We start from the raw sequence: 24,597 nt of genomic DNA on the forward strand, positions 1-24,597 counted from the left end.
TGAAAGTCCACCCAATGAACAACTGGCCAGCGTTTCCCAACCAACAGCGAGATAGTCTGCAGTGTGCGATGCTCAACGGCCAATGAACAAGTGAGAAGAACTCCTGCATCCAATCCCATTCTTGACAAGTGCCCTCCTAACTAATCGAAGTGCGCTACGCTTTCCCACCACCGAGAAAGTATGTTTTCCCTTACCTGATTGGTTGTGAGCACCTGGGTGCCCCGAGCTCCGGTCTTGCTCGCCCTAAGTACGGGGTAGAAGACGTCCGTTGGAGAAGTATTAACGGACACTTGAGTACAGTCTCAAATAACGGACTGCACAGAGATATTCTGGACAGGTGGTCGCCGTACACTGGGGGCATCCCCCGGGCCCTGGAAGGACCCTCCCCCTGACTCCTGCAGGTCATATGGTGCTGTTTAAAAACTATTTTCCAACAGTCCTCTCCAGACTCTCACGGATTTGCGCTCGCGGCAATGCCGGTGCACGGACTTGGTTTTCCCCTCCAGGGTTCGCAGCCGTGAACCTCTTACTACTCGGTTGAATCTCGGTTGTACCCGCCCCCACCCGCTTTCGTTTCTGTACTGTACATCCCTCCATCGTTTTTTAATTTTTTTTAGCTTAGAATTGCCTTTTTAAAAGGCGTGTTATATCTTCCTGCTAACAGACCCATCTGGAAAGACTTCGTTTTTCATTTTTTTGTCAGCTGTGGCAGGAAAAAAAATCCCCAAGGCAACTGTTTGCACATTTTGGGAGCTACCCTGGTGTGTGGGATTGTGGAAATTGTTGCATCGGACCTGTGGGATCTGCAAACATGCCCGTCAGGAAGCAAGGTAAGCAGAGGACAAGTTTGCCCGATGGTGTTGTGCATGCTTCGTGTGCATCTCTGATTTGTGTGCGCGATTTGCAGCGGCTCCATAACTTCTGGTGTAGTTGTTGTTTTTGAGCTCACAACCATCCCTTTCTTGGCCCCTTGACAGCTGCTTAGAGGCTTCGCAGTCCTACATCGGCATTTGCCATCTCTTCCCCCCTCAAAAAGGAAAGTTGAAAGCCAGAGTGTACTCGTGGCTGCTTAAGGAGGGGCAGACCCTGAGAATGAGGGATACTGCGACAATGTGCGCCCGTGCATTCCTGCGGGCTGTGGAAGCCGCTTCCGGATTGGGAGCCTCTAGTTGGGATTCCTGGGCATTGATCCGCACGATGCCTCCTGCATGCTTAATCCCCCCCCCCCCCCCTGTTTAATGCTTTCGATTAGACGAGCCGTTCTTGCTGGCTAAGCATGAGGCGATCGAGCCGCCTGGGCAGAGTTTTATGACACGTCAATTCCCGGGACCTGTTGACGTTAATCTATCTACTTGACTTGCAAATGCACCCAGGGAGAAAGGCGTGCTGTTGTTTCTCCTCAGTGACATGGCTCCTTGGTTGGGTCCAGACACTAGAAGTTGTTTAAGTGACAGCACAGCTGCACGACGTGAGGGGGGCGTGTTTGGGTTCAAACGAGGGGCATGCTCAGTCTTCTTTCAGAAAGCTGTGGGCGTCGCAGGGTTGGTGTCAGGGAAGTGGATGCACGGTTGCATGTGTTGGCTACAAGAGGTCTAGCAGTACCCTTAAATAGAACAGGCGATGTGTTGGTGAAACACAACTCAAAATGTTTAATTTCAAGCCCATCCCTGTTTTGCTCTCCATTCTGGTCCTCGTAGTTTCATTTGTTCACGATAAACACGGGGCTACAAGTACCAGAATAAAAAGTCTAAATAACAACAAAATAAGAGTTCCCAAATTTACTTGGTATGATTTTTTTTTCCTCTCCAGCCCATGTTTTACTTTTGCGTCTTGTAGCCCCATTATAAAACAGGACTACCAAACCCATTTAAAGTTGAATTCTGGGTCCTGTAGGCTTCAGAGGAATGGGTCTGAGAAACTTGAGAGTGCTGCAAGATCAAACATGGGCTTTTCGCACTCCACAACGTGAGGGTTTTCTGTAGAGGGGGTTTGAGTTGCATACATTTTGTGTGTCTGTGAAGGCGGTCACCTCACTCACTCGCCTCTGACAGTTTCATGTGTTTTGGAATTTTCACCCAAAGGCCATTGATATCAAGTTCGATTACTTTAATTATTAAATAGAAACAAAGGTTACATCGCCCAGGATGCATTTGGTTGTCAGGTGAAAGTCCAAGACTGAAGAGAAACTGTTTTTGATGACAGAGAGTGAGGTGGCTATGCTTGCCCTGTCCACGCGGGTAGGACTCCCCTGCATCCACGCATGTGACCCTTTTACAGACTTGCATGACAGTTTTGTTTGTTACTTTCCAGATACGCAGAGAGCGCTGTACCTGCTGGAGCAGTACCGGTCTAAGCTGAACCAGACTGAAGACAGGCAGCTCAAGGGTTCCATCGAACGTGTCATTAACATCTTCCAGAGTAATCTCTTCCAGGCTTTAATCGGTATGTCGCTGATTCTGCATCCTAATCCGAGATGTGACTGGTGTCTTGTAGACTGTGGAGAGGCAGCAGGCCCTCCAGGTGTGCTCTGTTGTGGTTGTACGGGGCTGGGAAGGTATGAATTGTTGCCTGGGCGGTCAGCTGTGCAGACTGTATGAACTTTTTCACAGTGCACAGTTTGTTCCAGCCAGAGTACCGTTGATTTGCATTCAGGCTCTCCTGACGATAGGAAATCAGCAGTTTCTCTTCTGTGTTTGGATGTAAACAGGGAGGTGCAATGTTATGTGTAGAAAGCATGCGTTTTGTGTTATATAATATTGTTTTGATTGTAACTGTTTATATTTGTCTGCCTCTGTTTACATGATCATTGCCGCTTCTGTGGTGCTACTCCCTCGAATAGCCCTGCTGCAAAAAGTGATTTTCAAGAAACTTTCTGGGTAGTTTGATGAGCCTGAGGCATTGACTACCTCTGTGTATATTTACTTTAATATCTACCACTAAGGCCAGATCGCCCTCAACAGGGTCCAAGTTGTCTCTTCTTATTGATTTTTTTGAAGCTCTGGTTTTAACAGCTACTAAAGGTGCATTTTGAATACAGTGGTGAGCTAATTAAATACATGCAACTTGCTGCAGACCAAATGGTTTATATGAACATATCGGGAAACAATAGATTTCCTAAGTGAGAACATGGGTGCTTTGTTTATGGAATCGTAGTATTAATTATTATTAGGGCAAGCAAGTAGTTTAAATCGACCATCACTAGAAAGCGAACCCTGACCAAAAAAGGTGTGCACTGATCGACCTCAATCAGTCAGGTGTGCTGCCACGACAGGCATCTTGTTTCTCTGTTTGCTTAAATTGCGGTAATATTCCATGAGTTGAACTGCTATACAGTTAGTTCTTTCGGTAGACCACCAAGATTGGCATCCTTTAGTTACATCGTTGGACGTTGCTCGCAGGTTATTTGAATAGGGCTTTACAAACGTTTATCAATGTATTGTGTCTACGTTTTGTTGTTAATTGCACCAATCTCTTATAGTCATTGCCACTGGAATTATGCAATTCTACAACTGCGTTTCCCCCCCACATAATTATGAATTTGCCATTTTGGCCACATAATCCATCATCTACTGCATAGTCTGCATATTTTAACCCAAAAAATGTTTCTAGTGCAAACGGATCAAAATTTACAAAAAACGTGGCAACATGTTCATGTGCATTGGAAAGCCCCTTAGCAGAGGTTAACTAGTCGTGTTTTAATTGCTTTATTTCTGTAGTTATTTGTTAAACTGGCACTGATGAGGTGAAATCTTTGCCCAGGCAGTATTACATGTGAAAAAAATTACAAAATAATTAACTAACACTATTTAAAAAAAAAAGTGCTGCACTATGCCACATAATTTCTTTTTTGCCACATAATTTAGTAAACCCTCACATATAATTTAATGGTTGAGTCTGCCAGACAGTGCAAGCTGTCTGGTTATAAAAGGCCTGTTGTCTTACCAAGACGTTACAGGGGCTTAATGCCCACCCATTGATTGACATTGTTGACTTTATAGTCACTGTAATTTGCTAGCTTCTTATTTGATAACTTTCATTGACTTGCTTGTCCTTCCCCTGCAGCATAGCCTCCTTTATGATCTCTCTAATTGGTTGGCTTTAATTCTTCAACTGCTCACTTTCAGGGAACTACTCTTCTTTTTTGTTAAGTACTCTGTGAGAGTACATGTGTTTCTCGTTCTCTCCCTCATATGCTTCTGTCGCCCACCACACACCCATCCCAGCTCTTCGAGTTGCTGTCTCTCTCTCTCTCATGTTGCAAGCTCTTATGTGTGCTTCTCTACCCCCAAACTCTTCACTCAACCAAGTTCCGTGTTGCTTTCTCAGTTGTGTGCTTCTGCCCTGCCTGCCCACATGTTGCCCTTCCTCTGTGAGGATTTTTCCCTTGCCCGTCCTCTCCCCATTGCTTACCTCACCCATTCCTCAATAGCCCTTCACGACCACTAATTTTTAAAATAGTGTTTTAGTTTATTTATTTTTGATTGGGTGGGAAGACCAGTCAGCAAGGTGCTGCTGGCCGCTCCACATTAAAATAAAAAAAATGTTTTTTCAATACTTTTTTGTCCTTTTGTAGTTGTGCATGCGTAATAACATAGCTGCGTCATTGTACTTTTTTCCCCTTCGGCCATGCTGCTCAGAAACCTGGTGATGCTGTACAGCACCAGCAACATTTTTTGGCTAAGCCTATAGGTCCCAACGGCAAAACCTGTTGGCTTTGCTAATGCTTGGTAAAGTGTTCTGCCAGTTTGCATTGTAATCTATTGTGGTTTCAGTAAGCGGGGGAAATCTGCTGGCCTTGGAAAGTCAGTTGAACTGTTGCTTGACCGCATTCAAACATTTTCACAGGTATTTTAGCTTAATCTCAGCCCACAGAAAAGTAAGAGACTTTAGTACCTATTTTATTTCATTGTTGTACATTACACCCTGTTAGAACGCGCATGTTACTTTGCTTGCATATGGTTACAGTGATCTCTAGTTGCATGAAATAAAGAATTTATAAAGTTTTAAAATGGAGCAGAACTTATTTTTATCCTAGAACGAAGAGATCAGTATGTTAAAGTGAAATTGTGTGGGAATTTTATGATCAGTCATCTTATGTCAATCATGTTTATAGTTCATAAGTTACATAATTTGTTTTAGAAATGATTTAACTTCATCACTAATATATAAGGTTTATTTTTTAACCAAATGAGAAGTGATTCATTTAGTGTATTTAAGTTCACATTAGTGCCAACATATTTTAATTGTTGATCATTGTCCAATGATCATATAAAGCTCTTGAATGACAGAATGTTGGATAATATTGATGCTTTTCTAAACTAGCCTGTTACAAGTACCTCCATGGTCTCTAAATGTGTCCACTTAAACTGCTTATCCCCTTGTACCTTTTGTTTTTTATTGTGCATTCCATCTATTCTAGAAAGTACTATTAACCCCTTGCATGCACGGCGAATTTTCGCGTTGTGTGGTCAATTAAAGAGTGGGCTGGATCATGACGGCCCTCAGCCGTCATCAGCACACGCCCACCGTGATGCATGACGGACGGGGGCCGTCATCAGCATGGAAGGGGTTAATAACAAATTAAAATAAACAGTACCGTGCTCTTTATATTGGCCTTTTTAAAGATGCCAGCAGACAAACAAAACCGGGAGTGCTGCTCGAACATACTAGTCTTCAGGTGTTTTACTAAATGGAATTCTATCTTAAACATTAATAGGTAGAAAGCACCACCGTCCGTCTTGCCCCCTTATACTTTCAACTAAATCACAATTAAAGATCGCACAAGCGTGTTGGTGATGCTGTAGGGTCTAGTGTACAACAGTGGGTTTTACCCTTAAGAGGCATGGTATGTGATGCACAGGACATGGAAGTCCATGCTTGAACACCAGTATCTGACACTCAGCTCAGTGAATACTTTATTTCGTCGACGACCATAAAAGCAGCTTAAGATAAGTCCCATTGGATTAATAAACAACCAGGTTCAAAGCTGAGATTTTCTAAAGGGACACAGCCATAATAAAAAACGTCATTTTTAGGTGTTAATAAAAACTTTCGCACTTTAAAACATAAGTATGAGGGTGATGCTGTATAAAATTAAATTTTGTTACAGCTAAATCTATTCTTGGATTTTTTTTATTTAGTGGTTCATCGAGTGATAGTGTGCAACTGCTGCTAAAAGGTCATTCATACACTCCACTTTTTTTGCTCAGCGGTTGAAATCTGGCGTTTGCATAAGTATCCTAGTGCAAATGGGCCAGACTGATTCTAAAAATGTGGCTATTGAGAAAACCACCCAAGACCCCATATCTGACCTGCAGATGTGCAATGCTTGTTTGTATAGCCTTGTTCCAAAGCATCTGCGCAAGGGAACAATACAGCGTCTTCGCTGTTTGGTATATGCGGGGCAAAAAAAGAGTAAGTATGCATCTGTCTCCTGTGTTGTGCCACATACCAAGCGGACAGCACTACCCCTTGGGTGGGATCTCCATTTGCTTGTAAAAGCTGCAAGTAGCAGTCTCCCGTCTGAATTTGATGTATGAAGATCTAGTAAATGGTGGGTCAATTTATTCCAGGAAGCTTCGAACCGTAGCTCAGTTTTTTGGTACAGCAAAGAATCAGCACAACTGCCACTGGTGGTGGTTTCGAGTACCTTCGTCTGTCCAAAAAGCCTCTCTGATTCCCTTTGCAAAGGAGATAGAGATGCCCTCTAGGCATTGCCAAAGGTCTAGGGCCCCCAGTGCAATGAGCGATGCAACAGTCAGGTATGGTTGCACCTGCCGCAATGGAATAACAACTCTATAATGCACAGTCCTTGTGTTGCATGGCGGACAGAGATCTGCTGGTGATTAGGTAAGCCCTGCTAGGTTGTGCTTGCAAAGGCAAACTTGAATACATCTTTAGTACTCCCTCTTTGTGGGTAAGCTATGTAAGGAAATTGTTTCCTCTGAATATACTCGTCAAAAAGGCAATTTCGGTAACTGCTGAGGCTTCTCATTAAAGCTCTTAATCAAATGTTCTACTTGAAATTGTAACTGGTGTGGAAGGTGTAGTGTAGTCTTGCAGGGCGCAAAGCCGGAGAGATGGATTCAGCAGTGGGTTTGAAACCAGTGATTTGAAATGCTTTTAAAATGTTTAGTCCTAGATCCCAAGTAGTTGGTACTCATTCAGTAAGTGATGCTCCATTCAGTCTTTATCACTGGTGTGTTGGTTATCTCCACTAAAATTTTGGAAAAGAAAGAGTAAGACTTGTCAGCAGAATTCGTGGCCTGAGATACTTTTTTTCCTGTTTCTTAAAGTCTGATAGCTCAATGCCTTGTGGTTTGAAACGTACAGAATGAATGTAGACCTGGGATCTGCAGGGAAACCATGAAAGTATCGGAATAAAATTGGCTGGAAGCAGCCCCAGACTTTTCTCCATTGCTAGTTTGAAACGAACAATTGCGTAGGACAGACTAAGAAATAATGTGCAGGCATGCATGGCGTCTGAAATCGAAAGTGAGAGTCCTAGAGTGTCATTGTCTTAATCCGACTCCTTTCTCACGGCGTTTAATGGTAAATGCGACAAACTCCGTGTCCAGTCATCAGCAGCACCCTTTAATTCTAGCCCACGAACTGTGGTATTTGGTTTATAATGTTAACGTACTGATGGAACCGGCTAAGGGAAATGCAGAAGACCGAAAAATAACTATTGAACATGCCTTTTCCAAACTAATGCTTAACACCAACTTGACAAAATAAGAGTCCAATATTCTTTTCTTCATGATGCCTCCAGGGTATTTCGCTGTGTCAAGCCTTTGTGTCACAGGCCACCTCATTCGGTTCTTGCGTGAGTGAGGACAGAGGCTGGCTCACTCGTTAATAAGGCGGAGAGGCTCTGCAAAAACTTTCATCTAGACACGGGCATGCAGTCGTGGGCTAACTGAAAGATTATGGTATATAAGGGTACATAATTGCTTTCAGGTTACTTGGGCAGCTCGATTTGCCATTATACATTTTATTCAAGTAATATCCGTCTGGTACTTTCTCATGCTGCTACCAGAATATCCTAATGAAGTTTAAAGTGGTGCATTTCATTCATTTAGGCTTGCTGTAGGCATTTTCCATTAATTCAAGTCACAGACAAGTGCTATGCATTACCCGCCTTTGGCTGGAGTTTGAATAGGGCCAGATGCTTAGCTGTGGTCCGGTGTGAGTTGCGGGCCGGGGGGAGAGGAGGTCGGATAAAGGCTCTCCCCAGTCCCCAAAAAAGTCCAGTAAAAGAAGATGGTTTATTGCATAACTATATTTCGAGCTTTGCAACTTCAGTCTTCAGTAGAAATATTCTTCACATACAAATGCCTAGAATATCCTCTAAAAATACGGTGGGTGTGGGTTTTTAAACCTGATCAGACCCGGGCAAGGCAGATTAATAGAGGACATTTGTTACAGCAAAGAAAATGAGCATATTTATCTGTTCGACTTTTGTCAGTAATGTAGCTTTAAGACTGCGAATTGTAAAATTGTAATTTATAAAATGTTTATGGCTTTCATAGGTCATGCAAATTAAACGGATGCTATTCCCAGGTCCCTAAATGGAGTGGTGAAAGCGCATTAGCACTTATCCATTTCTAAATTTACTATCTCAAATAGCAATGATCTCGCAGAGCTGGTCTAGCTCTTGGAGTCTTAATGGCGTCTTTATTCTTCTCTACTCTTTAACGGTCTCCTCACTGAACAGTTAGGAGAGTACTTGCTCTGGTAGTTAATATTGCTGATTGTATCCAGTCAACCTTCGACCTTTGTATCCTGAAAAAGTAATCTGGGGAAAATTATTTATGCTGCGTATCGTCATATTGACTGCGCATTTCTTTAGGTGTACAATCCAGGGGCTAACTAAGACTGCCTTCATAGCAAAGAAATCTTAAAAGTTGTGAGTGAATATTTGGATGTAGAACCTATTTTCAGAAACTTGATGGCTGGTAGGATCTCAGTTCAACTAGTATCAGAGCAGTTGAATAACTTTCCATATAGTCGTCTGAGGGCTGAGTCCTGTAACATCTGAAAATGGCCTATGGTTACAACACTTTCAAAAGCAGGGATCGGATGATGACTTTTGATGTAATTCCTCAAGTCCCACATTTTTTAGGAAAGTTTTGAAGAAGGTGGTCAGCCAGCTAGACACCGAGCCCTTCTGTGACATCTTCCACTCTAGTCCTAAAGCCTTTCATTGCCTTGACTGGTTTTGAAGCAGAGAAGTGTGAATGTGAGAGTACCACTTGGATATTATAGAATCCATGTATTTAAAAAAAAAAAAAATCTTTATGCCATTTCAACTTATTTTCGCAAAGTAATTATGCAAGGTATTGCCCATCTAACCAGGGCCGTACACATTTAAGTTAAAAATGGCCAATTTCCGGTTAATGTAATTTTTTTATATTCGAAATCTTTCTGCCTACCCTTGGTAAATAGGACTCTTACCCTCGAATTTCGTTCCCACAGTCCTGAAGTTCTGTGCAGATTACTATTCAGAGTCCTTAAGCAATGTTTTCATGACCTGTTGGTGCAACTGCATTCGGTTCTACTCTTTCGGGTTGATGGAGCCAGCATACTAGAATTGGCGGAGATGTTGTAGGATATTATTTTTCCCTAACGCACAACAAACATGAACTGTGCTCATATTTCATAATATATCAGAATTGGGAAAGTACAAATGAAGCAAGTTTTTTTCCTAAATATGAAATGTGGTCGAAGCAAATATTTGAATACAAAAACATATCACTACACTAGGAGATGACATTCTACACATTATTGTGTGTGCACAGTAAAATTGTATGTATGTGCAAATGCTGTGGTCATTCCAACTGAGCATGTGTTATCTGTACTGGTAGTGCGCTACCACACTATGCATACTCCACTTTAATCCAGTCCACTCTACAACACTTTTTCTCCACTCTGTGCTCTTCCACCCTACACCAGGACACTCCATTCTGTGACACTTCACGACATGCCACTTCACTCTGCACCACACCAAGACACAGTACACACTGCGCCCCTCCCCACACTACCCCACTTCCCTATACCTCACCCCACCATACCCCACCCCACCCCACTCTATCCCACTCCAATATACCCCATCCACTCCATGCCAATAACTTTTAGCCATGCTGAGCAGCCACACTGGTGTACAACATGGCTAAAACAAATTACCAAAACCAATAGCTTTTGCTGAGGCGAGACCCATTGATTTTTGCCAATGTTTGCTTTTTTATGAAAAGTGCTGAGCGAGGGAAAATCTAAGCAGAGACAAGCAATAGCACTGACAATTAAGGCATTAAAGACTTATTGATAAGTCGTTGATGGGAATAAGTTTAATGGCACGTCTGAAGTAATTATGATAAGTGTGTGGTGAGGGACTATGAACATGCTGAATTTGGTTACAAATTCCTTTTTTTTTTAAATTAATGATTAAGATCACTGATATACATTCACAGTATTAGTTGTTAATTACTATAGCTCAGTAAATTATACTCCGCGGTGGCCTTACAAATGTTACTAGGCTTAGATCCCAGACCAGAGCCTGAAAAGTTTTCAGGAGTTGTTCTTTCGGTAGAGAAATTAATATACCTTTGAGTGAGTGTATCAAACTTGGAAGAAGCAGTTGCCCTAAATGCAATGATTGTAATTGATTTTCTGCCATAATCCTTAACACATGTGAGTTTGGTATCATCCAATTTCTCATGTATTTACAGCAGTGGTGTTCCCATCCATTTGGCGTTTTTCTTTCCTTTACTTCGCTTTCTGTCAAATTAAATTGGCGTTCATATTTGTTATTGACCTGTTTCAAGGTGATGTGGCTTTGTTTGTGTTTTGGCTTCTCTGTAGTGGAGAAAGATGTCATACTAGCTGAATTAGCTTGGCCGATTTGCTCCATACTATATGGTTTCTGGTGAGTTAACTTTGAGGTTATTCTTTTTTTAATTTTCAAATTCTTTATTTTTTTCAACAGTTAGGTTGGATCATTTTACTGTCTAGCCTCAAGGTTATGTCCTCAAAATAGAGAGCCCTACCCTACGAAGTTGACTGACCAGACCTCCTTATTAAAAAACCAAACACTTTTTGTAAAGACAACCCATACCCATCGGGGTTACCTCTTGGTGGCATGCTTCACCATTGGGTTCCTTCCGGTTCTGCTACAGAACGGGGAGCGCTGCAACCTATGAACTACATAGGAGCACTGAATGGTATCAGACTAATATTTTTAGTGAATAGAAGATGGAGGGGTTTCTTTTGGGTTAAAAACACCCGTCTGGTGGCTGACTACCTTAATATAATCTTGGAAATAAATTGGGAAGTTTGTGAGATGTTCAATGGCCTTAACTTACTCTTTGTATCTGGTCTACATGATTCTGCCACCCTTCCCTGTGGTGTCGTCCAAACCATGAATTACTCGCTGAGACCCCTCCTCTCATAAATGCAAAGTGTATATCGGTTACGCAATCTGCATGCCAAAATAAATATATACATCTACTTGGTGTCTTTTTCTCTGTTTCTGTAAAAAAAAAGTGGAGAGTTAGCCTGGAAAGTCCAAGGGACACTGAAACTTAGTGCGCCACTGCGATGTGAATCAAAGTACCTGATTCAAAATAACTGAATCTAGCCGTTGGCATTATCACCGTGCTGTGAATGGCTCGTAAAAATCTAAAAATCAATGGCAGGAAAACGTCTGGAATTTGGAAGATCTAGTCAAAGAGAGAACACTTCTAATACACACACTGGTCGTTTTCCCATGTGTTCGACCACTCGACATTCCAGAATACATATGTGTTGCTTAGTATATACATATAAAAAGACTTAATAGTGCTCCATAGGTCAACAGATGCGAGGCAAGCCTGTAGTCATGCCCTGTATATGCATAAGAGGAGAGCATAGTAGCCATAAGTATTCCCCTTCCTTGTTCCTTAATAAGAACTCCAACGGCTACGCCTCACTCACGTCATTTGTGTTACTACCACCTGGCCCATTCACCCTCATAACCGTCATCCCTGCCTACATATAACTAAATGACTCCTTCCTCGAGCCTTTAAACTCCAGCCTCGGAGTTTCTCGAAAGATGCGTGAACGCGCTTTGCGCAATGTTAGCTGGATACCGGTCATCTAAACCTTGTACCTGTCCAAAATGGGGGATACTCATGGAACCATTTCCTGGTTCCACTCTCATGGACCTGCTACGGAGAGATTTCTTGGAGAGTGCTTTGCCAGCAGGGTACTAGTAGAAAAGTAGCTGTAGAAATTAATAACTAACTAAAATGAAAAAAATAGGTAACAAAAAAGAATTGGCTCCTATCTGGGCATTTGAAAAAAAAACTTTCAGAATGGAATATTGGTTGCGGGGAAAATAAACTGTGTAAACACTAAAGTGGCGGACACCTGTGGGATGCTGATCTCGTTCTGTCCATGCAGAATGGATATTTTAATAATGGAAAGTACCAAAGGCTGTTTCAAAAATTCAAAAAAATTGAAAAGGGGGGGATTGTACTGCACCTTGCAATACTCACTGAATGGTGGGCATTGTTCGAGATCAAAAATCGAAAAACAAAAAACAATTTTGTTGAAAAAAGTTTGTGTCTGAACACGTGGTAACTATGGGCTCGGATGTAAATTGTCCCCAAGGAACAACCACATGAGTGTTCAGTTTGGAAAACCATTGTTGTTCTCTTTCAGAAGTCTTCTTTTGCAATTTTGTGGTCTTGGGCGTATTGAATTATATTGTAATTGCATTTATGTAGCGCGTACTACCCCATACGAGGCGTCAAAGCTCTTTTTCGGCAAGTAGAATGCTACTCTGGAACCCATAAAGGATTAGTGTTGAATTAGTATAGTGAAATATGAAAATAATTTGACTGGTGGATAGGTTAGTCAATTATTTGGATTCAGAAGGATAGCGCAGGGATAGTATATGCTCGAGGACCAAGCATTTATAATCGGTCACTGTGTGTCCCTTCTCAGTCAAGTGTGCCGACATCTTCATCATGTTCCTCCCACATCTGAGATTGCTCCGGTGTTCTGCAATCCATGTCTTGACTTTACATGTGGTCATGCCTATGTACCGGAGATCACACAGGAATGTGATCATATACACCACCCTTGGGGTATTGCAATTCATGAAGTGTCTCAATTCCCACGGTATCTTGTTACCCATATTTACAGTTTTTGTTGCTTTAGTCAGGGGGCAGAAGTTAAATCTTTCACATGGGTAGTGCGCCACTACTCTTGGGAAGCCCCCTGGTGTCTGTCTGCGCCTGCCTTCTTCAGTGGTCTCATCTGTACTAGCTAGTCCCTGCAGCTTTTTCCTCTCTTGTGTAAAAATATTGCTTTGCATAGGTGAATAGTGCCATTGTTAAGAATCTTCCAATATTTATTGATTATTTTGCTGATCTTATCTGATATGACTTTGAATATTGTGATGCAGATCAGGCAATCTTCTGCGGGGCGTGATCCAAGAAAGTATCCCTGTTATTATTCAGGTCCCTTCATAGCTTTCTGAACCACCTTATTCGGATACTTTCTGGCCTTGAATTTAGTGGCCTGGCTAGCTGCCTGTGTCTTCCAGTCTTGAAGATCAGAACAGTCATGCCTTGGTGTTAAAAACTGTCTGGAAGGAAGATTCTCCCTTAAGTGGCGGGGTGGAAGCTGGCATATCGTAACAGGCAGTTCTGCTCTGGTTTTTTCTATGTGTTGTTGTTGTTTTCAGTTTACCATCATCTGCTCTGAAGTTTGATTCTAAGAACACCAGTTCTGTGTGACTCATGGAATAGGTGAATTTCAAAAACTCATTCTGGGTAGTAAGTCAATTCCCAGAACTAATTCCAGTTGTGTCTTCACCTTCCCATATGATCAGTATATCATTAACACACTTTTTCCATACTTTTATATTAGGTAGGATAACATTAGTTTGCTGTTCCTGTGATTTTGCAAAATCGGCTTTAAAATTCAAAAACATTTTTGTCAATGCCCATTTGCAACACGCCATTACACATTTCTGGGAGTGTGGTATTCCTAGTCCACGTCAAAAAGAACTTCCTCAATTACTTCAAGAGTTTCAGTCTGTGATAAGCTAGTGTAGAGGTTCTCTATGTCCAGCCCTGTATGTAAATGTTATACTGGATTGAAGTCTATATTGCGGAGGAGACACAGGGCATCTTTCATATCTTTAAGGTATGTACTGGTTCCTTGTATTATTAGTCTTAGGAAGGCATTAGCAAATTTCGATAAAGGCTCTAAATTGCGGCCACAACCTAAACAATAGGGCGCCTGCGAGAGTCGGTCAGGTTTTTGTGAACAGCGGGGATAGTGTAAAAATATGGAGTGATTAGTGTCTTGTTCCTCAAGATTAGACATTGCTTTGTCTATTTGTAGAATGTTAATGTGGTAATAATGTGAGATGTATGTTAATTTCATTTGAAGAACTGCACTAGTGTGGGAAAGAAAATGTACCCCTGTGCAAAAATATGACAAATGATACACTATCAAATCCTCTATTAAGATTTAAGTGCTGTTATTCATGTTTAACTCTGTGTGTGCCTTGCCTCGTAGGTTCTTCTTGTAGTGTAGGAATCGTTTGTACGTATTAAGGTACACCTTTCAGCTGCTTCAAAGTTTGTGGTTCCATTTTTTCGTAGTGAAACAAACCCACACATTTCTCCTTCTAACCACCAAATATTTGTTTTTCAAGCATTTGCAAGCTCTGTTTAGTACATATCTCGTTTAAAATGAGCAAAATGACTCCTTGTTGTTTTCTTCTAAGCTGTGCGGCTCGGTATCCCACATGGCTTTGCTCCTTTGCTTGCAGTATGCGCTTCAGCATTTTTTCCAAAGCTTTTAGTTATAGACCGTCTTTATTTTTGTTTGGTAAAGGATCGTGAAAGCAAGAAAGTCAAGTTTCACTGAGTTGTATTTGCCATGATGGAATTAACGCTACCTAGCTTAAATATTCACAAGTTCTTTAATATCATACATTCACTAATCGTTTTGGACCTTCTAGGATTCCTCCTTTTTTTTCTATCATCTGTTAATTAATACTTTTTCAGTTGAACGGTACGGTTACAAAGCTATCATATAATCTTGAATTCAGTTCTCCTCCTTCGTTCCCCTCCTCATCCTACTCCATTCTCTCACCCAGTTCTGTGCCTAACTGCCAAATGAACCAGTCTCTTGTGTCAAATACATTGTCTGTGCATTCCAGTCCGCCCCATCATGCAATACAAGGTGACCTTCCTCTGTAGCATGTGGAGGCCCGGGCCATCCACACTGTTTGCTGGTTCCCCAGTGTTATGCAATGGGGTTTGTAGGAGGGGTTCATCAGGTGATTGCAGCTCATGGGACTAATAAGGCCAGAGGAATTTCACTCTGGGTTTATTGCTAAATTTCAAATTTTTGTTGTTCGCTATGGTATTTCATCATCTTTCCCACAGCCTTTAAATGTTTTCTCGGAGTGCCTCCCAATGTTCAGATACTGGGTATTTGGATTTACCTCGTGCTTCCTCCCTAAGCAGCTCTCCCCCCCCCCCTCCCTAAGCAGCTCTCCCCCCTTCGCCTCGCCCAGTGCTCCAGGTTATTCCTCCACCATTTCAGCGAGAGCTGCTGTTCGGACTTCCACCGGCAGGCTATGGCCGTTTTTGGTAATATTGGGGAAAGTTAATACATTTTGTGGTGACCATGGCAGTGCTCAGCTGTGGGTACATACCAATAAGGCAGGCTCTGCGGCCGTGAGGTTTGGCCGGTCAGGTACTTCCACTAGTATATGTGTAATTGTTCCACAGCATTGATTCTACCTATCACACTTCCAAAACATATATTGTAAATCGACCAGGTCTGTGTGGCACATAGGGCGGGCAAAGTAGACCCTGGGAAAGATACAACCCAACCTACTAGGAGTCAGATACACCCTATGTTATATATATATATATATTTGATTGGATGTATCTAAAATGCGCATTTTGAGACGCTTTACCGGGATATTCCAGGGCGCTCTGTCATTCTAAATTTTTAAATGTTCGTTCTACTGCGTCCTCCCATTGGGCCCTTAGGGAGTGAAGGAACACTCCTGCGATCGCCCGGATTACTTTGTGCATGCGTGCCTTGTTCGTTGCAGTTCGCGTTGCAGCTACATTTAATTTAATGCACTATTTTATGGTATGGCAGGAATTGGTCAGGGCTTAGGTTTCTCTTCTTGACCAGGGTATTAAAATCCAATAGGGTTCCATTCTTGTGTATCAAATGCCTGCTCCAGGTTGAGGGTCACGCAAGTCAAGTCTGGCCAATCCCCCCCTTGCGCTTTCACATATTTGGTAGAGGGCCTAATGTCAAGGGAAGTACTCCGGTGCAGTATAAAGACTTTTTGGTCTGCAAGAATTAAGTGTGACATCAAGGAAAGAAGCCATTTTCCAATATTTTGCCCAGTATTTTATAAATAATCGGTGTTCTGGATAGAAAGGGGCCACTAGGAAGAAAGGTGCATTTGGTCGCATCCTAGTTTAGGGATAGCTGTGACTAAGGCTTCGTTTGTGGTCTGGGAGAGACTTCCTTGGCTTCGACTACATCAGCAACAGAGGGGATGGGGCAATTGAGATTTAAAAGCAGCATAGAATTTGCTTTGTAGTCCATCTTTGTCAGGCGTCTTCAGTCTTGCCAAGGTCCGGATGACGCCGAAGGATCTCATGCTTCGCTGAAGGAGTACTCAAGGCCTCCGCCTCCTCTAGAGACATTTGAGGCAAGCAGAGGCTTTCTGGGAAATGGGTGGGTCCTTTGGACGTTCCTGCATGCAAGAACGTGTTTAGGGCAGTCGAATATTCTGTAAATGCCATGGTAATATTTAGTGTATATGCCATGCCCCCCTCAGTACTTATACGGTTTATGTGGCGTTGTAAGCTGTGGAGGGCGAGTGATCCATTCCAGTAGCTACCCTGTCCTGTTACTTCTTGCATGCCTCCTTTATGTATACGCCTTCCAGGCTAGTCACTGTATTCATTACAACATTGTGGAGTGTGCCTTTCTCGCCTCCTGTAGGTGAGGAAAGTGCTGCGTGACATGTGTAGCTTCTTTACCAAAGTATTAAACTCAGTATGTAATGTTTGTAGTGCTGCAGTACACAGCAGGGGGTGGGGTGTGTTATGGTGTTTGAACAAATGTTCCCAATGCCCAGGTGCATACCCTCCATATATCTATTAAGTCACGGTAGTGTACCCACATTGTTAGGTCTTCGGAATTGCAGGAGACTTGGGTAGAAAGGGGTGGGGGGGGGGGTTCGACTAACCAATGGTGGCATCAAGGACTGCATTGAAGTCTCTGCCCAGGATCTAGGGGATGTCCACCCAGTCTGTCAACACAGTTGATAGCTGGTTTTGAAACTGCTGTTGGTTTACCTTGCTGAATGTATATATTGCTTAGGACGATTGATTGGCCACCTAGACTTCCTTTCAGTAGTACACATCTACCCTACACGTCTATTTTCTGTACGTCCGCTATGTAGGGCACACCTGATTTTATATGTATCGCAACTCACCTGGCATGGGCCGAGACTGTTGTGGTGCACAGTTGCCCCCTCCTGTATTTTTTTAGTTTTTGGGCCTTCCACCGCTGTAAGGTGGGTCTCCTGCAAGAAGCATATGTACTCCTCAGCTGCTTATTGGCACTGCCACTTTGTTTCGGCGGCAACCACAGGCCTCTCGCATCTCTCATATTCTAGGTGCAGTATGTGAAGTCGTCACGGTGGGCTGGTACTTTTGTAGAAGGCATTTCTTGATTTAAAACGAGGTTTGTACCTCCAGAGACACTCTTGAAGAGGTGTGTGGGGCGGACAGAGTGGGACTGGCAATGCTGAGCAATGTAGGTTTGATGAGGTGGGTATCCCTCTGTTGATAAACCCTGGAACAATAATAACTCCTCGTCTGCTGCCCACAGGCAAGCCAATCATTATACCACACACCAGGGTCTTGTAGTTTCAAGAACCACAAACTCTAGGTGCTGAACCAGTGACATTGCTTTCGCTTAGTGGTGGGTGGCCGTGCTAAAATTATAGGATTTCCCCATAAAAGGTGCTTTTCATTAAGCAATTTCTGTGCCAAGTTCATCTTTGGTGTGTAAATAGCATGATTTACTTTTGCATTTCGAATGGGAGTAATTCCATTCCCACGAGTTGGCAGTTGATGATCCATTTTGGCAAAACCATGCAAAGGTGGTGAACATTTTTCATCAACTGCTCCCTCTCTGGACATAGTCACCACTGATTACTTCGGTGGATTGTAAGTGGTGGGAGTATATCCACAACCTGAGCAGAACAGGAAGGGAATACTATCAAAATTGTCGTGGACAATGGGGTAAAAAGTGGGTTCTCCTAATGAGGGGGGTGATTTCTGGTAGGGAAAGAACATGAAATAATTTAGGTATGCATATTAAATATTCTGCATACATTTACAGATGTAATTTTGCATAGGAAACAACTCTAGTGTCTCATCGCAGAACATACTCTCCAGATTGGTTACAGGCAAACCTGTACATTTGGTTGGAAAGGGGTGTGGTTATGGGATGCCCAATGCAGGATGAGTTAATGATTAAGTGCTTTTGATTGAATTCCCCTCTGAAAGCTGCAATCCCAAGACAGCTTCGGAGAAGTACTTCTATATTCTTTGGAGAATTCCAAATAAATACTAAATTAACTCCAATTCGGCTAGTAGATCTACAGGACCAATATTACGACGTTTACTGTGATACCAGCCTTTGACACTCTGTATTGCATTGATAAAAGTAATAACCTCAATAATATACATCTTGGGTTGCCAATGTACTTACACATGTCGTAACTGGTAGAAAAATCAAGTTTCCTGATGCTCTGAACAGAATCAAGGACCGATATACTCTGGTCACAGAAAGAGGTCACACATTGAGACCAATTTTTATGCATCTAGAAACTTATTTTGCGTACTGACATGTATTAAAAGGAAGATTGGCAAATTACAGAATCTAAGGGCTAGATGTATGGTGCATCTTCAAATGTACCAACCCTATTTTGCGAGTTGGTAACCTATCACTAAGTCCCAAAATAGGGCTTGCTCCCTTTGTGAATTGGGGTGCCAACATTTTTTCAGAGCAGGTAGTGGCCCCACAGACCAATGCCCCCTCTTAAAAAATGAAAAGAACTTCATTTTTGAAAAGCGTCCTGTTTTCCTTCAAGGAAAAAGGTCTGCATTTTATGAAAAAAAACTGCTTTAATGAAAAAGCAGTCACAGACATGGTGCTCTGCTGACCCCAGCAGGCCCCCATCCCTGTGAATGCCGGCCATTCCCATGGGTTGCAATTTGCGATTGCCTCATGAATATTAATGAGGCATCTCCTTTGCGACCTATTTGGGAATCGCAAGCAGTGTCTCGGACACTGTTGTACATCAGGTTTTACGACTCGCAAATTGCTAAAAATCGCAATTTGCAGGTCGTAAATCCTGATGGTTGTACATCTGGCCCCTAGTGTGCAGGTTAGTTGCAATTTGCGATTCACTTCCATTGGGCCTGATCTCTTTACACAATATGGAGCTGCTTTTATTTAAAAAAACAAAACAAAAAAACTTCAATCATTTTGACAACGGCGCCATGAAACACTGCCTTCTCTCCCTAACTTGTTTCCTCCCAAAGGTGAAGGAGTCTTAAGGGTGCTCCCCATACCGTTTTTTAGGTCGTGGGTCTAGAAGGTGGGCATGTGCTGTCTCGAACAGAGGCATGCTGTAGTTACATCTGGGCTTGCAGTCCACCCATACGCTTGCCCTTTGCTGGCACCCCCTTCGCTCCATTTTTTGTCCTCACTCATGAAGTGCATGCATAAGGTCATGCCTTTCCGGTGTTTAGCCCTCTCAGAGTGCTCGGCCCAACTACTTTTCAGTTTGCACAGCAAGTATTGTTGAGCACTATTTCTGGGCTCCTTTTTTAGGTCTCGCACCTGGTGAAGTAGCGCGAAGCGCTGTCGCCAGCGAGACTTATTGTCAGCGACTTGGCTCTCAAGTAGTACAGACCGGGGCACGCGCAGGCGATTGGGGGTCTGTGGACGCGCACTTACAGGCACGCGCACATCTCCCAGGCAAACCAGCATGCAGTTTCACATTAGCCCCATGCTTTTAGTGCACGTGTAAACAACACAGCATTCAACATGTAAGTCTTGTAACCTGTGCAAAACAGCCCCCGTCACTTACCTCTCGGCCTGGCTCTGTTCGGTGCGTGTGCGTGCGTGTTGTCAGACGCCCGCGACCCGTTGTTTATCCTCCGCCTCAACAGAGCGGTGCTTCCGAGGTCTGCTTCCTGCCTGCCTCGAGTTGAGCCGCTGTTAAGCACCCGGCTCCCGTCCGACCCCTCTTTGTTCCTGACCGACCCCTCTGCTGCAGCTCCGTGGTCGGCCCTCGCTCCCACACAGCTCACGAGCGGTGTGCATGGAGGTCCCAGGAGTGTAGCGATGCCGGCACCCAGTTGTTTATCCTCCGCCTCAACAGAGCATTGCTTCTGAGGTCAGCCACCGGAGGCGGAGCCCGGGGCTGCTTCCTGCCTGCACCCGGCCCCCGTCCGACCCCTCTTTGTTCCCACCCGACCCCTCTGCTGCAGCTCCGCGGTCGGCCCTCGCTCCCACACAGCTCACGAGCAGGGTGCATGGAGGACACAGGAGTGTAGCGATGCCCGCGCCCCGTTGTTTATCCTCCGCCTCAACAGAGCATTGCTTCCGAGGTCTGCCACCGGAGGCGGAGCCCGGGGCTGCTTCCTGCCTGCACCCGGCCCCCGCCCGACCCCTCTGCTGCAGCTCCGCGGTCGGCCCTCGCTCCCACACAGCTCACGAGCGGGGTGCATTGTAAATGCTTGTTTAAACCTATTGCGATGGGCATACGACTAAGGTGTAAATTGTATGTTACAGGTGTCTGCTTCTGCACATAATATAGGTGTTTTTAATTTGTAGGATTTTTGTATGCTCTTTGTGCACATCCTGTCCGCCTTTGTGCCTCGTGGTGGATTACTAAAAGTCGTAGAGTTTACAGGGTGTCCTGGTGGGTCCCCACAATACATTCCAACTCCTCGGGGTATGCACGGATTGATCAGCTGTGACGTAATTGACTCTGCTTTGTTTTAATCACTGTAAATGTCTGTGCTAAGTTGTTATGATTTTAAATAACTAGAAACATCAAAAGTTTACTTATTTCAGGGTCTGCTGCCCGTAGCTTGCACGGCTTGGGAGGCAGGTGTGTGTGTGTTGTGTGCATGTGTTGTGTGGTGTGTATGTGTTGTGTGGTGTGTGTGTGTGTGTGTGTGTGTGTGTGTGCCTGCATGTGTGTGTGTGTGTGCCTGCATGTGTGGTGTGTGTGTTTGCGTGCATGTGTGTTGTGTGTTTGTGTGTACGTGCATGTGTGTTTGTGTGTACGTGCATGTGTGTGTGTGTACGTGCATGTGTGTGTGTGTGTGTGTGTGTGTGTGTGTGTGTGTGTGTGTGGTGTCTGTGGTGTCTGTGTGTGTGTGTGGTAAGATGTTTACAGTTACCCCTGGGGTCGAACATCGGTCCTCCCAATCCTCAGAAGCCCCATAGAAGCATCACACATTTTCTAAAGTGTTCTTACACAATTCTTGCACACACCTATCAAAAGTTTGCCTGCAAAACCCCATGTGAAAGCCAAAGATTTTTAACAATGGCATTTAAAACAAGCGTTTCCAAATCTAATCTGCCTTGCCTTTGGGAACTATTGGCTTTGACATTTGTTTTTAGTGATGCTGTGCTGTGTGACCAAAGAGAAAACAAAACTAACTTGGTTGTATTGCAGCTGCAGTGGGTGTGTTATTTTGTAGGCATGTGTATCTGACCTACTTTCGTTTAAAAATATGAGCAGGGTTTTTTCCATTTGTTTACTGATTCAAGTTGGGTTGGTAAATAAAAAGAGGTAGCGCCAAAGCATTATTAAACAAGCATTTGCAATGCAATAGGTCTCGCATTTGCGAGAGTTTGAGCTGTTGGCATTTTATTTTTATTTTTTTTATTTTTATTTTTTGTAAACCTTTATTTGTACAAAAAGGAAATACAAATCTGGGCCTACAACCAGACCGGCCGGCCACGATACAATAGAGCAATCCAAAAAATACAGAAGAAAAATATACAGATACAATCAGGATAATATGCAGTCAATACAGTTCGAAAAAGGAAGGGGGGGGGGGAGAATCTGGACGGCCCACAAACAGGAAGAAGGAAGGTTAATTTTTATAATATTACAATAAGGAGTATAACAGGCTCGGATACAGTATAAATGAATCCAGGTTCCCCGAGCAAACTATTGGCCATAAGAAAACTAAAGGGGCAGCAATGCGGAAAATTATCACTACAGTCTACATCAATACGAAAGCAGATGCGGTTAATTCAAATCAACATACAAGTAGACTCATCGTGTGCACCTCTACCACCCAATAGCACAGCAGAGATAGGACGATGGAACCGGAACACTAACATCACTAAAGCCAACCCGTCATACTAACCCTAGGGAGAGAGAGAAAGAGAAGGGGAAGGGAAAGAAAAGGGGGAAAAAGAAAAATACAGACTGAAAGAGAAGAGCGCCGCGCCGAGACAAGCATCCCGTAGTAAGGACACAGAAAGAGCAGGAGTATTAGCAACAAGGAAGGGATGGGAGTCGGCACTGAAACGCAGCATAGTCACAAAAGGAGGGAAGCAGCAATCCAGACCCCATCTCTATAATACCACGGGAGGCAGGGACAGCCGCGGCGCTCCTATAAAGGGATACAAAAGGGCCATAGAACAAAGGAAAATAAACCGGGAAAGAAAACCCATCCCACCCAGCACCCCTGCAGAAGGCTACGGCCTACCCCCCCAGCAGCGTGCCTGTCGCCCTAATCCCGAACCCGAAATGTAGGAAACACGAAAGAGAAAAAGAAGGAGACCAGAAGAATAAGAAGACAAAAAAGATGAGGGAGGAGTGAAGAAGTAAAAACAAAATGGTCGGCCTCAGCCCTCCGCCCAACCAGTCAATCGTAATACGTGTAGACGAAAGCGATACAACTCGAGCATCATAAAACGTACAAGGGGGTCACCCACCGCACTGTGCACACGGGAAAGCTCGCCATGGACATGTATACCAGCAATCCACCGGAAGCAATGTATCTCACCCCAGGCCTTCCTTAGCTACATGCAACTCCCACCATACGACAGCGAGAAGCGAACAATTCGGTGCAAGGCAATCACACGAACAAAAAATAGTCCGATGAAGACGTAGGCCAGGGAGGGCAATCCATAAGCAAAAGATCAAAAGTCCGGGTATACAGTGCAAGTGTCCCAACAATGTTAACCGGGGCAGGAAAAGACAGGAGTTCAGTCTCGCCGCTCGGGAAAGTGGGGGTTCCCCTGCAGAGTAGAAACACGACCTCATCAAGGCAAATAGATGTAGCAAGCCATCATGTTTCTCGGACACTAGAGTAGGATCCGACCCCAGAACGACATCCGGGCCCCTAAACTCCAAACAGTGAAGCGCAGGAGGTTCAGAAGCCAATCGTTCGCATACCTGTCGACGGCCAGTGGCAGTAGTTCTCAGCGCGGCCGAGGGGGGTGAGGCAGAAGCATCACCGAGACGAGAGGGGACCGTGAGAGACCGGCCCTCTAATATGGCGGCGGACCGCACCGATACCCCAGAGGCAATGGGGGTCAAGGCCGCATGCAAGGACCGCAGTGCTTCCAGAACGTCGCCGATTGTAGGCTCGCGCACACATGTCCAGGCCCCCGTGCAGTCCAGTAGTCCAGGTCCGCCGTCCGGAGGATATCCACGGTCTATCTCGATGGCCGCCATTTTGTGGAGTCAGGCTCGTCACCACCTCCCACGACTCCCGGATCAGGGCCTCAGATGCGGACCTCCACAGAAACCAAGGGGGTCCCGCTATGGCAGCCTTGGTGCAGAAAGGAGAGCCGCCAAAGTCGGGTTGCAGCCTGCAATACCTTTGGCGTGGTCGAAGAGCAGATCCCGGGCGCGAGGCTCCAGGATGGATGGACGGAGCCGCGGCAGGGGGGCCCCCTTCACACGAGCAGCCCTCGGTGCACCGTGCCCCACACCAGCTCCACGGCCGCCAAGGCAAGTCCGGATCAGGACCACCGGAATGTTCGCACAACGGTCTCCCGCCAGCGGCTCACGCTCTCGGCCGGGGCCGACGCGTACAACATTGCCAGGCTGGGACCAATAGGCGAGGCCCCGGCTTCATCACCGCGGAGGCCCTGGTTCCTCAGGGGGCACAACTTCGGAAGCGCGGCACGTAGGAGCCTCCAGGTCAGACGGTGAGTAAGAGCAACACGTTGCGTTTCAATCTCTGCTCGAGTGCATCGTCCCGGGGCAGGATATATGGCAGGATTTGCGAGTCAGGCCGGAAGGCTGACGGAGCCGAGCTACAGAGCGACCATTACGATCGCGAGCTTGGCTCCTCCGCTGTTGGCATTTTAAACGACAATGCCTTTTATTTACGTGTTGGTTTTTAAAACATAAATAAAAGGCATTGCCAATTACAATGGCAATAGCTTAAACTCTCGCAAATGCGAGACCTATTGCATTGCAAATGCTTG

General features: G+C 44.4%; 1 protein-coding gene across 13 annotated transcripts in view; it reads left to right on the forward strand.

The window, feature by feature from the left end:
* The first annotated feature begins 201 nt into the window (after nt 1–201).
* The window catches only part of DLG1 (discs large MAGUK scaffold protein 1), a 1,315,748-nt gene continuing 1,291,352 nt past the window's right edge, over nt 202–24,597 (forward strand). For all 13 annotated transcript variants that reach the window (XM_078666465.1, XM_078666467.1, XM_078666469.1 and 10 more), the window contains exons 1-2: nt 202–830; nt 2,311–2,442. In XM_078666465.1, the coding sequence (XP_078522591.1) occupies nt 812–830; nt 2,311–2,442 (151 nt within the window). In that variant the 5' untranslated portion in view covers nt 202–811. The remainder of the gene's footprint in view (nt 831–2,310; nt 2,443–24,597) is intronic.

This window comes from Lissotriton helveticus, chromosome 11 (genome assembly GCF_964261635.1).
Source record: "Lissotriton helveticus chromosome 11, aLisHel1.1, whole genome shotgun sequence".
Taxonomy (NCBI): domain Eukaryota; kingdom Metazoa; phylum Chordata; class Amphibia; order Caudata; family Salamandridae; genus Lissotriton; species Lissotriton helveticus.